Genomic DNA, 14561 nt, shown 5'->3' on the forward strand with positions numbered 1-14561 from the left:
GATTAACTCTGATATCATAGACCCTAGTTCTTATAATAATGAAAACTTCTGGAGCAAAATATTGATTGGGCCGTTGGTCCCTGACGTTGATAATTTTATACACCCAGCTCAATCATTTACACCTGCCTTATAGCACGTCTCCAACTATCACGAAAGTGAAACTGGAGTAAGTCATTCCAAGCCAGAACCAATAATTCGCAGTCGTATAAATGAAAAATAAGCCTCGTAATATTCTCTAGGAAATTTGGATTGCATTAAACATGATTATCTTGAAAACTTTGAATTTTGGTAAGATCAAAATTACGTAATAAGGAATATGTTGACTATAAATAGACCGTATGTATGCTAATCACTACAGACGTCATACTTTCGATGCCCGAATATAGAGAGTGCACTGTCGACATAACCACAAACATCCGAAAGTCGCCATATTGAATGCGAAGACGAACTCAAAAAGAAAAAGAGTGTCTTGAATCCGCTTGGAATTTTATTTCAAGCCTAAATGTAATGACGTAAAGTACGTAGGGATATCGTAAAGGATTTTTAAGGTTTGTGGAATAGTTTCTGACTGTTTCTTTTGATATTTCTCCTTGTCGTGGGTTTTCGTAACTTGCCTGATCGACTAGATCTGTCTGCAAGGTGTTTTCTTCTTGTCGTTGCGTGTTATTTATACGTAACCAAGCAGAAGGGGCTTTAAGCCCTATTTTTACTTCAATAAAGATAATTAATAGCTTAATGCAGATGTAGGAAAGTATGTATAAATGATTCCAAATTTTTCTTAGCTTACTATATCTGCAAGACAAAACAGTGGCTGCGAAAGGACCGTTCGAGCATATCTTAAGCTAATTATTCATACAATAATAATTTTCGAAGCAGGAGCTGCTATACCTAAAGAAATCCAATTTTGATTTATGCTTTGCTTTAAATGCTAATGAGACTTTTGAGACAGTAGAAAATATTACAATAATATTGAACGAAGGAGAGAGATCTTTAATATCATTCGATGTTTCCAGTGTTTACTTCCCTAGGTAGTTGACATGGAAATGTTATTATACGTGATTATTGTAGGTATTTTTATTTCATTTTCAATGTTTCCTAAGTACCTTTTTCGTGTATAATGCTTAAATTGAAGGCTTGCAAACCTCAAAAGTTGTCACTTGGTTTGCTTAGTTATTTTGAATATAACTGCGTGTATCACGGGACAAACATGCAATAAAGACGTCTTAGTTAAAAAATTGTACTTTGGCACCATTTACATTTATACAGATACTTTCAGATCAATAAGCCAAGTTTATTGGTACATGCACTTCGTTAACAAAATATTTTTATATTATTAAATATACTTATAGGGTAACTATTATTGTGCACCTTGCTTTGTTTGACAGAGCATTTATCAGGGATTCCTAACACTATGAAGTCATAGCTTTAGCATAGTCATAGCTTATAGCAATATTCTTATCACGTCTCATATTATAATGAATTATTAGTTAATTATTATTGTCAATAAAATTATTATTGAAGTCATAGCTTTTGAGTATAGCTCCATCTTTGTGAATTATGAGAGCAAGTCATATTTATAAATGATTGTATCTATTTTATATTTTCTAATAGATCGAAAAAGAAGCTGTGTTGAAGATATCCAGCCATGAAGTTATCATTTGGTTATGTAATTCTGCTTCACTCTCTCTACAGAACCTGGGCATCAAAATATTATGATGATAGAAATCAAAGAGTTTGTCTGGTAGGTCATAGAGAATCTGAATAAAATTACCCATATTACTAGCTAATAGAGTACTCAAGTGATGACGTAATAAAAATGAATGTTCGCTTTATCATGTTTTTGGTTCCCATTAGTCCCTTTAACAGTTAACTGCACCATCTTGAAAGGTAGCCATGCCATGCATCAAAGCAAGACGAGCTGTGAGCTTGCAATGATAGAGACCTTTTTTTAACACCTTGGACAAATCTTCACATGTCTCTATCATTGCAAGCTCACCGTTCGTCTTGCTTGATGCATGGCATGGCTACCTTTCAAGATGGTGCAGGGAACTGTGAAGGGAACTGTGAAGGGAACTGTTTTGATAGACAAGGAAAATGACGTTTACACACCAAATTTAAAGAGAATCAGTCCAATACCAGCTGAGATATCATCACACTTGAGTACTCTCTTGAAGTGTACATCTATTGGATGACAACTTAGAGTCAATGTGAGAACACTTTCTGTGTGATTATTCGAAGATTGAAATGAATATTCGTAAATTCAAATGATTATATGTATCTTACAATTCTTAGATTGTAATCTTACTTTCAAGTTTTCAATACTTGCTATTCATTCGTTAAATAATCAATATTAAATTACTTATAAAAATTAGAAACATGCTCAAATATTCAATGAACACAGAAATGGAATTAATATTCTAATCTTCAATCAAAGATTTCAAATAATTAATTCTAGATTCAAATATTCATTTTGCATATTCCAGACAAGCATTCAAATTTTTAATTGACTCATCAAAGATGGTTGTTCATGCGTGATGTTCATTGACTGTAATTGTTCCAATTATTTTAGCCTAAATCTTTCTTATCCCTATCCAGGATAAAGGTGAAGGTAATGAATGCTTTCCTTATGGTTTGGCAGACTTTGGTTCTATTGCACAGTATACTACCAAGGTAATATGAAATCACAGGTAGCCCAATAGCAAGTCAAAAGATTTACTTGTACTTGAAATGTATTGCAACATGGTGATCGTTTTAATGCCAAACCCACAGAGGGAGATATTTCTATATTTCCTTAATTTTATCAGTTACATACAACATGCATGAGGAATAATGTGTAACTTGAATGGTAGTTAGCATGTTGCAACCAAATCCACACAATCTGTATTAGTATTTTTCCTTTATTTTTTTCCCAGTTACAGATATAATGCAGCAAATGACTATTCTATTCTCTTTTGTAGGGTCTGATAGTACCTGCATTGCCGGCAAATGCCTGTTCAACCATTGAAAACAGAAACAAACATGAAAAGATGGACTACATTTATTTTGTATTAATCAAAGAAGGAGGCTGCAGCTTTGGATACAAAGTAAGAATCTCACAATTAGTATTGTGTGAATTGTTTTAGAGGTGTCAATGTGTAATAGAAAGTGAAAATTTTGGGCATGGTTATGGAATAGTGATGTAATATTATGTTAAAGGTAAGAACATTTTACTGTAAAATTAAAGTATTTAAAATAATGTCACTGTTTGAATTATAGGCATTAATGGCAAACAATGCAGGATATGAATTTGCTATCATTCACAGCACAACATCTGATACAGTTGTAAGAATGGCCGCTGGGAAATGTATGTACTTAATGATAATTTTAATACAAACATTTATTTAGATAGGTTGTACAGATACAAATTATCCTTTGAATGTCTGTGATTCTTCATGTTCCCAAAAATGCTTCTGCAATACTTTCTTGCAGTATTGAGTTTAGTTCCAGAAATTATCCATTCCCCTTCCCCACCCCCCACCCCCACAGAGGAATTTTTTTTAAAAAAGATTCCCCCTCCCCCGATACCAAAGCTTTTCTAATTCTTAATGTGATTACTCAAAAAGTGTTTATCCATATGCACAGATGGAAAAAAAGTTGATGAGATTATGTCAATTTTTGTTGGAAAGGTAAGATCTTTGTCTCTAACTCAATTTATGTATAAAGTTATTTCTAATTTATTTTTAAAAATCCATTTGAAAAATTGTGATATTGATATATGTGCAATATAGATTAATAAATTTCTTTATTATATGACCGTGAATCTTAGAGCCTGGACACTAGCAAATTGAGCAATCTGATTGGATAGATCGCATTGTGGACTGGTCTAGATTCTCTGGTATTAACCGGTCCGATCACATATTAATCTTACAGCGAAAACATTGTCCTTTTTAATGAAAAGTGGTCATATAATAAAACTCTTATCAACTGAGCTTGGTCGGTCTGTACAGGATAATCTTGACCTCGGTCGGGTACAGACCTCGGTCAAGATTATCCTGTACAGACCTCCCACTCAGTTAATAAGATCTAATTAAAATACATAAAGGACAAATAAAGTTGGAATCAGTATTTTTTTAATTTGGCATAAACATACCCAAACATGTTCGTTCCTAAAAAATTGGGGTCACTGAATTAGTTTTTTTCTAAACCATTATTAGCCATTCCAAGGTTGAGGGAAAAGCTGGTTTGAGATGGCACTTTCTTTTAGTATATTGTGAAACTGCAGTTTAGGGGGTTTCATTTAGGGGACTAAATAAATGCTATCTTGGAAATATGTTCCCTGAAAAGTCCCTCAATGTACTGCAAAGTCAACTTGACCCAGATTTTTCTTCAACCTTGAATTGACTTAAGACCGAGCTAAAAAGATCCATCACTTTTTCCTTTGCACTTTGTAAATAGTAGAAAATGTTTGTTATTGCAGACTGCTGGCAATCTTTTTTTGAAGTACAATTATACTACAGGGTAAGCTATGTCATCATAAAGTCAATCATGACAAATGCCCAAGAAATTAATGTGATGAAGTAATAGAAGCGCGACTGTTTGAAAAGATTTATTGCAGACTATATTTTTATTTAACCGATAAATGAAAATCATAGGAAATTTTATAGGTTATCACATGTTAAAAGCTTGATTTCATTTTTGTCCAGGAGTTTTTATATCATATAACTGCAAACAAGTGAGTCCACGAGCAATATGATATGATAATAATAATAGTTTTTAATAATGATTTTAATATTTCTATACCTCAAAATACATTATATATATAAACTAATGTGCTGGAAAATGAGTCAATAAAAAGATATCAGACTCTTAACATGTAATAATTTGTCTACATTACACATTTATAAGGTCAATAAAATAACAAAACTTGCAGTTTCCAATTCACCGTGAAGTGATATCATATCACTTCACTGATATGGTTTTTATTCACAGCTTTATCACACAGATATCCAACCTAAATGTGTAATAATTTTTTCAGTGAAAAAAAAAGCACTTCTGAAAACGTTTCGTTGTGTTTTGCATGCAAACTATTTCTATTAATGATTTTATCATTTATTTTTTAGAACATTAGTAACAATTCACCCTCCTTCATTCTTCCCAAACCTGGAGTTCTACCTTATTCCATTTGTTATTATTATTGGTATCTGTTTTATTCTCATGGCCATGTTTATGGTGAGTATGATATATTTAATATGGGAAGTACTGTACGGGTGGCATAGCGGTGTGAGCGCTCGCCTCTCATCAATGTGACCTGAGTTCGAATCCCATTGGGTTCGGTGTTGTATGTGAGTAGAGTCGTTTGTTGGTTCTCTCCTGTGCTGCAAGGGTTTATTGGGTACTCCAGCTTTCCTCCCTCCGCAAAAATCAACTCCTAAATTCCTATTCGATCAGGGAATGAGGGCCACAGGTATGTTAGCCACTGGCTATTAAGTGCTACCCTCGTGAACATCTCCTCGTGAAATAAAGGATGTTATTTAATACATGAAATTTGAAAAAAAATGTGTATAGTGTTTGGTACAGTATTACAGTATACAGTCATGAAAAATAATTGTCATGTTCAAAACATCTAGTCAAACCATTTTTAAGTATTATAATACTGTCATTCTATGATGATGATTAAGCAAAATATATCTTGAATTTTCATTATATGCTGGTTAGATCTAGTCTGATCAGTTGACCGATCATTAAAGCCAACGTACCTGTAACTGTCTCAATTATATTTTATCTTACTGTAGTTTGAAAAAAAATTGATACCAAAATTTGGAATTTTTTGTCTTGATTGTTACATACATGTATTGTTATGTTAAGAAATAAGAATATTATTTTGATCTTTTTTGGGCTGTAGTCGATAGTGTTTGCAATGATCTAGAACTTATTCTATTTACTTTCAAATCTCAGTAATTAGATTCTCAGTACCAACCTTTAATAAAAATCCTCAAAAAATGTCATTTTTAGTTGGTATCACATTGTTTAATGCCATAGAAGCTTGTATCTATCAGCTTTTTATACTACAAGCCAGTCGATTAACATATTGATCAATAGAAACACCTGTTATTTTGATAGCTCTGGCAAGCAAACCTTCATACTTTTTAGTTCACTTTGTCTATGTCCCATCACAGAACCCAGGAGACAACAATACTTCTTATTTAATTTAATGTGCAACGCACAGCATATACTTTTCAGAACGAAGGATTTATCTTGGAATCCTCCAGAAAAAAAATAGCTTGACTCCCCCCCTGAGTGTAATCAGTGTTCTCATTACTTTCCTTAATGCCAAGAATACGTTTTGGGATGCAATTTGTAAGTTGTTTTTCCTGTTTGTTTTATTCATTTCCAAATCTTAGTTTTTCTTTTGTTTTATTCAGTTCCTTTTTGATATCAAATTTTTGAAACCATTAAATTCTTAGTCCTTTTGAATTACAACATTATCAACCATGGTAAATGTTTTGATCTTATTAAATGTTGCTTGATTGTTTCTAGCAGGTTTACAGTACTTGTGCTGTTGATAGAACATGAGGTCTATATCTCCTTTCATCTAATTCGTTTTCTACTATCAGTTGAAATAATTTCAATTGTTTAAACTTAGTTGTTTTTTTTAAAATTCAAATTGCTTTTCACTTACAATTTCCGTAAGCATAATTGACTATGATTGTCAAAATTTGTCACTAAAACCTCTAGAGTTTGGTAACATGTTTACATGTAAATAAATAATAGATAATGGGGTTTAGCAGTGGCATTTCTCCATTATTGCTCTTTCTCCACCAATTCCAATTGGAATTTAGAAGTTGATTTTTTTCAGAGGGAGAAAAACCGTAAGAAAAGAAATAAGAGCAAATTTACTCACATATGACATTATCAGGGTCCAGGAATCAAACCTGCATTGTATTGGTGAAAGGCGAACACTCACTCTTGCTGCTACGTTTATTCATCCTATGATAAGGTTCATTGCTATTTATCAAAGTTTAACCAAAAAGAATTCATTTAACTGGTTGCATGAAGGGTGGGTAGCACTATCCAATGGATAAATTCCTATCCAGTGGTATGTTGATGATGTTAACCAAAAAATTTATCCACTGAATAAGATTTATCCATCGGATAGCACTATCCACGGTTTGTACAACTGGCCCAGACTAGAATACTGAGGACATGGGTTAAAGTTGTGCCAAGTACATATGATATTTTTCTTCTTAGTTAATGTTTATTTCATTCATCACACAGAACACAGCTTTATTATATATATTTTTTAGCTTAAACATGTAATTTCCTTTACAGGTTAGTCGGTATTATCGTAGTTATTTAGAGAAACGGAGGAACAGAATTACTCCTGCTAACTTAAAGAAGATACCCACCAAGAGATTTAAGAAAGGTCAGTATGAGTTATAAGAACTCTACACTCACTGTACATTACAATGCCAGTTCCAAATGGCCAGCTTAAGTAGATCTGAGCCTGGTTGTACGAAGCCTGAATAGTGCTATCCGACAGATAAATCTTATCCAGTGGATACATTTATTGCATAACAGCATCCACTTAGGCCACTGGATAAGGATTTATCCGCCAGATAACGCTATCCAGGCTTTGTACAATTACTTAATCAATGTTACCATTGATTAATTGCTATCCAGGCTTTGTACAATTACTTAATGTTACCATCTTGGCTATGATTTGGCAGGGACACCACAACGCCATAGCCAATTACAGTGGGCCCTGTTTAGCACGGGTACTGAAGATGGTTGTCACCAGCGTCTTCAGTTGATCTTTTACGTCCACCTTATATAGGGTCATATAGCTTCTCTTGGTAGATCAACCAACATTGGCAGCTGTTATTATTCATATCTCAAGGGATTTTGAGTATGGAATATCATTCAATACTTTTATAGGTGATGAATACTATGATGTTTGTGCCATCTGTCTAGATGAATACAAAGATGGTGACAAGCTCAGGATACTTCCATGTGATCATGGTAAGCACTATGAGTCAGGGGCTGTGGGAGCTTAATCCAAATATTTGCACTGACAACTGAGATGCAGTTCATTTTGCATCAGGGAGGGGGAGGGGGACAGCACAAAAAATCTGAGGCACACAGCATTTTTACAGTTAACTGAATGGAAAATGAGTCAGGGACTATTTTTTATGCAACAATAGAGATGGAGGCTCAGATTTCTAGTATAGGTAACCAAGAAAATCCACTGCCACCCTACTCCCCAATCACAAATAAACAGCCCCTTCACCATCAAGATTACCAGTTTAAGGTGTTGAAGACAATGGTTTGCAATCATCTTGAAGAGAGCCACAAGACAAAGCCATGGTAGCCACATTGGTGGTATTAACAATTATGGAGGTTATGAGAAATGAATATGGTGGCAATGACGTAATGAAAATTACATTTAATCCAAGGAATTACATGTATATGCAGCCAGTAATTGATGTGTGGTGTTTATTTTTTTAGTCTATCACTGCAAATGTGTTGATCCATGGCTTACAGAAGGTAAAAAGACATGCCCTGTTTGTAAGCGTCCAGTAGAAAGTAAGAAATCTAGGAACACCAGCCAGACTGATGTGGAAAGAGGTCAAGGAAGTGGTTCTGATATTGATGCTGATGAGACTACCCCACTCATACAGCCTTCTGCACCATCAAATCACTTGGTTGAAGTTTAATGATCTTCAACATAAATTTATGAAATATGACAAATTATAATCAACTAATTAGTCATCTTATACAGGTCTGTATCATATATTGCACACCTATGGAATCATATCCTACTGTACAACTCCATGTATTGTTATTATGAGTGGTTAATGTTTTGAGACATTTGGATAAAGGAGTTCTTGTCAGCATTTAAATGTACAGAGTCTGATGACAGCATTTCACTAATCTTAATAAGAAACCAAGAAAGATATTGGTCTCACCTGACTGAAAATGCTTGGTCCATGAAACTCCCAGGGTAGGGGGGGGGGGGGGGGTACTCCTCTATATTCACTATGTGGGTATGTGCCGCCAAACAGGATATGGTTTTTAGCGATTCTACTCTGGAACAGGGTATATGAAATTGCGCTCGCTCTGGGACAGGGTATATGAAATCACGCTCTCTCCTCTCTGGAACAGGGTATGGTTTTCAGCGATCTTGCTCTGGAACAGGGTATGAATTTCAGCGATTTTACTCTGGAACAGGGTCAGGGTACAGAAGGCAAGAGTAACCCCCCCCCCCCCCCCCCCCCCCCAAGATGAAACTTTTATTATGTGGTCAGAAAAAATACAACTGGCCCAACATGTGTTGAGAAACACTACTTTAAGATGGTGGTCTGAACTGCTAGATTCTGACCAATCAGGGAAGCACTTACATTGCTCCATTATTATCCTGATTAAAGTCATATTGTCAAATAATAATTATATGTCAATGACGTCCAGAAAATATTTATACCTTGTAACTGAGAAATGATTAGAATTTGCAAGGGTCATTTGGAGTGGGGTAGGAATGAAAGGCAGTCTCCAACCCACAAGTACAGTAGTAATAACACAAACCATTGTTGGTTGGAGATCTAAAATCTGAGACCAATTTGCTAGTGCAGGTCATCCCTCAAAGGGTGTGGAACACATTTAGATACTACTGCTAATTAAATAGACAAAACAATTATCTCTTTCCTTCGTATTTAAATTCACAGCTCACAATTCATTTCATTCAAAGATTTCAGATTTCCAACCACCATTCTCACGTAACAGTTGTATACCAAGGTATTGATATTTTCTGGAACTACACAGCTATCAACATGAAATAATTAAAGGTAGCGTCTTAGATAAATAGTTAGCCTGCGTAGTGGCCCCGAGTTTTTTTGCACTCCTCTTTCCCAATCCCCACTCCTCTCCGAGGGCCGCTACTCAGGGTAATAAATAGTGTATGAATAACTTGAACTTAGTATCGACATTAAAACCATTACACACATAAGTAGTGAAAAAATAAACAGCATTGCCTTTGTAGTGAAAATTTTTTAGGAAACCACTCTTTCAATATTTGTGATAATTTATAACAACGTATCGACTTTTCTTTTAATTAAATTTTTTATGCTTTTTTTGTTGTAAAGTTAACACCTGGTTATGTACAAGATATCTCCCAGAAATGACTTGTATCTGTATTCTATCAATTAAATTTTTTCATCCAGTTGATACCAAGTATTCAGATACTTTCTGGTTGGTAGGACATTCACAGAACATTGATGAGATTCCTTATCAATTTTTTTTATTCAGTCACAAGGCTGCAAGATAAATGGCTGTTAAAAATGACCCTTTTACTGACATTTGTTGTTATCATATTTTTGTTTTGTTAGTATTTTTGGTCAGTGTTTTGTTAGTTTATCAAGTATTTCAAATCTAGCTAAAATACAGCTCTTCTCTGCCATTCCAACTTTCTCAGGTAGTTTATGTATATACAAAATAATTGTGATGTTTTTCAATTTATATTTAGTTGCTAAGTGTACTTACCTTGGGTACAGAATGGGGGAATGAATGGCAAAGAAAAAGGGGCCCTGTGGGTGTCTTTTGTACTGGTACTCATAAGTAATGTAAAATATTAGTGCTAAATAACCAATGTAAATAGACAACAGTCTTATTGTTAGGGTTAAGTACTGTGATAAATCTTTAATAAATTTTGAAACCACAGATTTCGTAGGAGTCTACTGATTGAAAAGGAAATGTGCTAAGGTTAGTAGCTAGGAAAATGTGTTATTTAGGGAAATACTTATTGTAATTCCGAGGCAGAACCAGGGGGCAGGGTTGCAGTTTGATTTCTTCTTACAGTAATGCACCAGTCATTTGACATCCCCCGCACCTTCCCCTGAGGCATACCCGGGGACCTCACTTTTTCCCTCAGTGAAAGGTAATGAAAGCCCCGCCCCACAGGGAAGAAAATAAAAGTGAAGTCCCTACGTCATCTTTTGAGCAGTTTATTTTAATGTCAACTGGATATTTCATATCTTTTGCAGCAGAAATGTGTTTGCCGACTAGGTGTATTTGAACTCAATGCTTTATTTTAGAAACAGAAAAAACAGGAGATAATATCCTGAAAAAAACTTAAGTTTTTAAGGTTCGAGCCTCTGTAAACAGAAGGTACTTTTCTTATCTTTTTCTTCTTTTTTTTTTCATTGGGTTCGGCATATTGGATACCCCTTGCAATTTTCCCCCATGATGAAAATATGCTAGTTCCTCGGCCACCCCTTTCAAAATTAAAGAAACTAAAGAAAATAGGCATTGTGCAAAAAATATATCTTAAATTTATTTCTAAAACAACGATTGCAACAGCTTGATGATTCTATAAATGGCTTGTTTGATCATACAAAAAGAAGCTGGCATTGACAGATTATGTTTTCATTTTTTACCAAATGGGAACGGCAATTCTTTCTTTTATCGATAAAACCTAAAACCTAACGAGACCAAAAAACATTTTTGCTTCTAGTATCCAGAATCTTTTAGATAATTAGCGAGTCCTTCCACGACATTATTGCAATTTCCGGCTCCGCCAGCCGCTTCATCGTAGCCACCGATCAGCAGAGCTTGCTTGGTAAGGCACACACAGAATCCACCTTTGTCTTTCAATTTCAAGTAAGCGATTTGTTGTTCCCTGTCATTTCTCAGCATCATGTACCTAGTTCCACCGATCTCCTTACCAGAAACGATGCCATCTTTTAGGCTCTTGATCAGCTCTAAGGCTTCGGCTTGGGAAACCTGTTAGACAGGTAAAACATGAACAATTACATTTAACCTACCGATCTCTAAATTACAATCCAAACAAAGGTCATAATTTATTTACACTTCAATAGACACCCACCCAACCTTATTGACAAATCCTATATAAAGACAATATTGTATATGTATTTTATGAGCGGATTGTTTGATCTCGATCAGGAACTGAATGAGAACAAAATTTTTATGAAACTCAAAAAATTTTATGAAACTCAACTAGATGACCAAGTCAAGTGCATTCCTATACAAAGGGGCTCTTCTAATGCTTCGAGTTAATCAAATAACTTGAGAATTGAGGTTATATGCCTTCATTAGCTTTGGAAGAGTGAAGTCACTACACTCGTGAAATACATTTAGACTAGTACACATTGGTAAGCCATATATTGTATTGTTTTCTTTTCTGTCTATTTGACTACACGCCAACTGACATCTTTTATTTTACGGGTTAAATGCTTTCCCTCTAGTCGATAAATTACCTAAGGAAATATTTATTTACTCTTGATCGCTGGGTAAAGATTTCAGATAACAAAATCTTGTGGCGGAAATATTCATGCCAGAACAGGTCTTGACAAGCAAGCACCAAAAATTCTTCTAGTCTTAAATCGGTAAGCTCTAATTGATTATGGTTAAATTTTTGACTTAACTTAGGGTCTTTATTTCACGTAAAATATATCATTTTAGGTTGAAGTTCCACCAAGGAAATTTTCGGTGTCTTTTGAACTTTTTTTTTAGATTTCTCAATTCAATTCACTCTTGTGCAAACGGATGCTTTACTTGTATTTTCGTTTCGAAAGGCAGAAATATTCAAATAACAACTTAATGGTTAATTATCTTATATCACATAAGATGTCTAACGATCAAATGTGTAATTACAGCTGAATTTGAAAGAAAATAATTACTATCGAAAAAAAAAAAACGAAATAGTTTAGGTCTTATGCAGTGAGGAAAAGTTCACGTACAGAGGAAGGTGACAGGGCGCCTGTTTCACTCACCGAAAATCCGCTGCTTGTTGCCCAGCAAGAACCATCATGACCATGAATCGCAGCTTTATGAACTCTACCTGAACCAAGAAGGTTTGTATCTACATATGCTTGCCAGCTCATGATGAAAATTTTGATAAAACAGGGCAAAGAAACCTTTGATTCCTACCTGGAGTTGTCAAACTAAAGAAGATTTTTTTTGTATCTGACAAGTCGACCTCAACTGCGATGATGTCACGATAATACTGAACAGTGATTGGCTGGAGATTGTCTTGTTCAATCAACTTAACTTCCTCGAGGAAGTAACAAAGTAAAACACGAGAGGGGGTCGAAGTGGGATTTTACTTGCAGAGAACGAAAGAAGCGGTCTCGACAGCTTAACCCCGATACTATAGCTTTCCTGTACATTTATTTCCTTAGGTATCAAATTTCTATATCTGTGAGTTAGACGTTAAGATTCCTACAATCAAGGGAAAGGATGTTAGTAAGGGAAATTCAATTGAATTTTTTTCAGTAGTATTTCTAAGAGGAAAAGATATTTCTGGGGTGGGATCGATACTTTTGGAGATATAACCAATCTGAAGCAGTGTAATCTATTTGAACTCTACATTCGCTGAAAACGGTAACCGCATTTAATCTTAGTATTTTACGGAAATGCTCGAGTTAAACTCGCGAAACTTATAGCCAGGATCTCTTTTCTCAGGTCATACCTCCCCTCCCGTGAACTCTCTCGGAAACCCAGGGAGTGCGTGTCTAGGGACTGGGGGAGGGGAAGAAAGAGAAAGAGGAGGGGAAAAGCTCACGCCCTTGAAATTAAATCATTTGACGCCTTTCATTACTTCTTCTTGATCCTCGTCCTCCCATCCCTTGTACATCCTACATCTACAAAACCGCACTGCGGAGCTGATGTCAGTCAAGCTTGACTTTAATATAGGATTGTAGCATTCACGCAGTCACAAAGTAACGAATGGTTTTAACATTTGCTGTATTAAAGATGAATGAGCCAAAAATCGAATATTGCAACCTAGTGATCGGTTAATTTTAAACAAATCAGCAAAACTTCAAAATCGTTATCCAGTTTGCCGGTCCAATACTGTGTAAATGCCATTATATCTATTTCTCAGCAAGCTTTGTCTCAGCTGTGTATGATCAATTGACCGCAACAGAAAACGATTGTCTTTCTGGTCCAAAAGTTTCATTATAGACTACTACTAGCATTTTGATTTTTAGTGGTGATAACTAGTAGAGTACTAGACCTACTTTCGGTTTGTTGATCGGTATTTATAAACTGAACAGCCTCGCTTTAATGTTTCAATCCTCTACCCAATTAATGGACAATATTCAATCAATCTAGACCCCTTGCATGTGACGTCAAAGCAGCTCAATTTGTAGGACAAAATGAAAGATTTTCAATCTTCTGAGAATTGGAAACCTATTGTTATGTCCTCCAAATTGAGCTGCATTCCGACGGACTTCAAGGGGTCTATAACCGATCTCGCTGAATCGATTCAAAGACATTTTAAACTCGTAAACTATATCCGGTATTAAGTTTTTCAATTACTCGCTTGATCAAGCAGCGGTGAATATGGTGGAAGACCTTTAGATATGTGCCCAGGCAATTTAGGTACAGAAGTCCAATCATGTGAAGTAGAGTAGTTGAGATAGAGGTACGGGCAGAGGCAGAAGCAAGGTCCAAAGGGCATAGGGATTCCATGGGAGAGGTAGGGAATGTAGAGGTGGAGACTGGAGTACAAAAAGAGATTGCATCATAACAAAAGTAATGGAATTTTCCAGAATACAACCAATGTCCAT

The 14561-nt window shown here is 35.2% G+C and overlaps 2 protein-coding genes across 2 annotated transcripts; one reads left to right on the forward strand and one right to left on the reverse strand.

Annotated features, from left to right (window-relative positions):
- The first annotated feature begins 386 nt into the window (after positions 1-386).
- Positions 387-8993, forward strand: LOC116300303 (E3 ubiquitin-protein ligase RNF13). The gene is made up of 11 exons (XM_031709140.2): positions 387-548; positions 1612-1741; positions 2596-2670; positions 2958-3083; positions 3256-3343; positions 3622-3665; positions 4457-4497; positions 5100-5208; positions 7309-7402; positions 7915-7998; positions 8485-8993. Exons 2-11 carry the CDS (start codon positions 1646-1648, stop codon positions 8691-8693), a joined length of 966 nt encoding a protein of 321 aa, XP_031565000.1. The 5' UTR covers positions 387-548; positions 1612-1645; the 3' UTR covers positions 8694-8993.
- A 2284-nt stretch (positions 8994-11277) lies between these two features.
- On the reverse strand, positions 11278-12950 carry LOC116300304 (profilin-2). Its single transcript, XM_031709141.2, has 2 exons — positions 12762-12950; positions 11278-11751 (listed from the first exon to the last, which is right to left on the reverse strand). Exons 1-2 carry the CDS (start codon positions 12870-12872, stop codon positions 11479-11481), a joined length of 384 nt encoding a protein of 127 aa, XP_031565001.2. The 5' UTR covers positions 12873-12950; the 3' UTR covers positions 11278-11478.
- Positions 12951-14561: the final 1611 nt, after the last annotated feature.

Source organism: Actinia tenebrosa, unplaced genomic scaffold, assembly GCF_029948245.1.
Source record: "Actinia tenebrosa isolate PJP-AT-01 unplaced genomic scaffold, QUT_ActTen_1.0 PGA_scaffold0__85_contigs__length_37466705, whole genome shotgun sequence".
Classification (NCBI taxonomy): Eukaryota; Metazoa; Cnidaria; class Anthozoa; order Actiniaria; family Actiniidae; genus Actinia; species Actinia tenebrosa.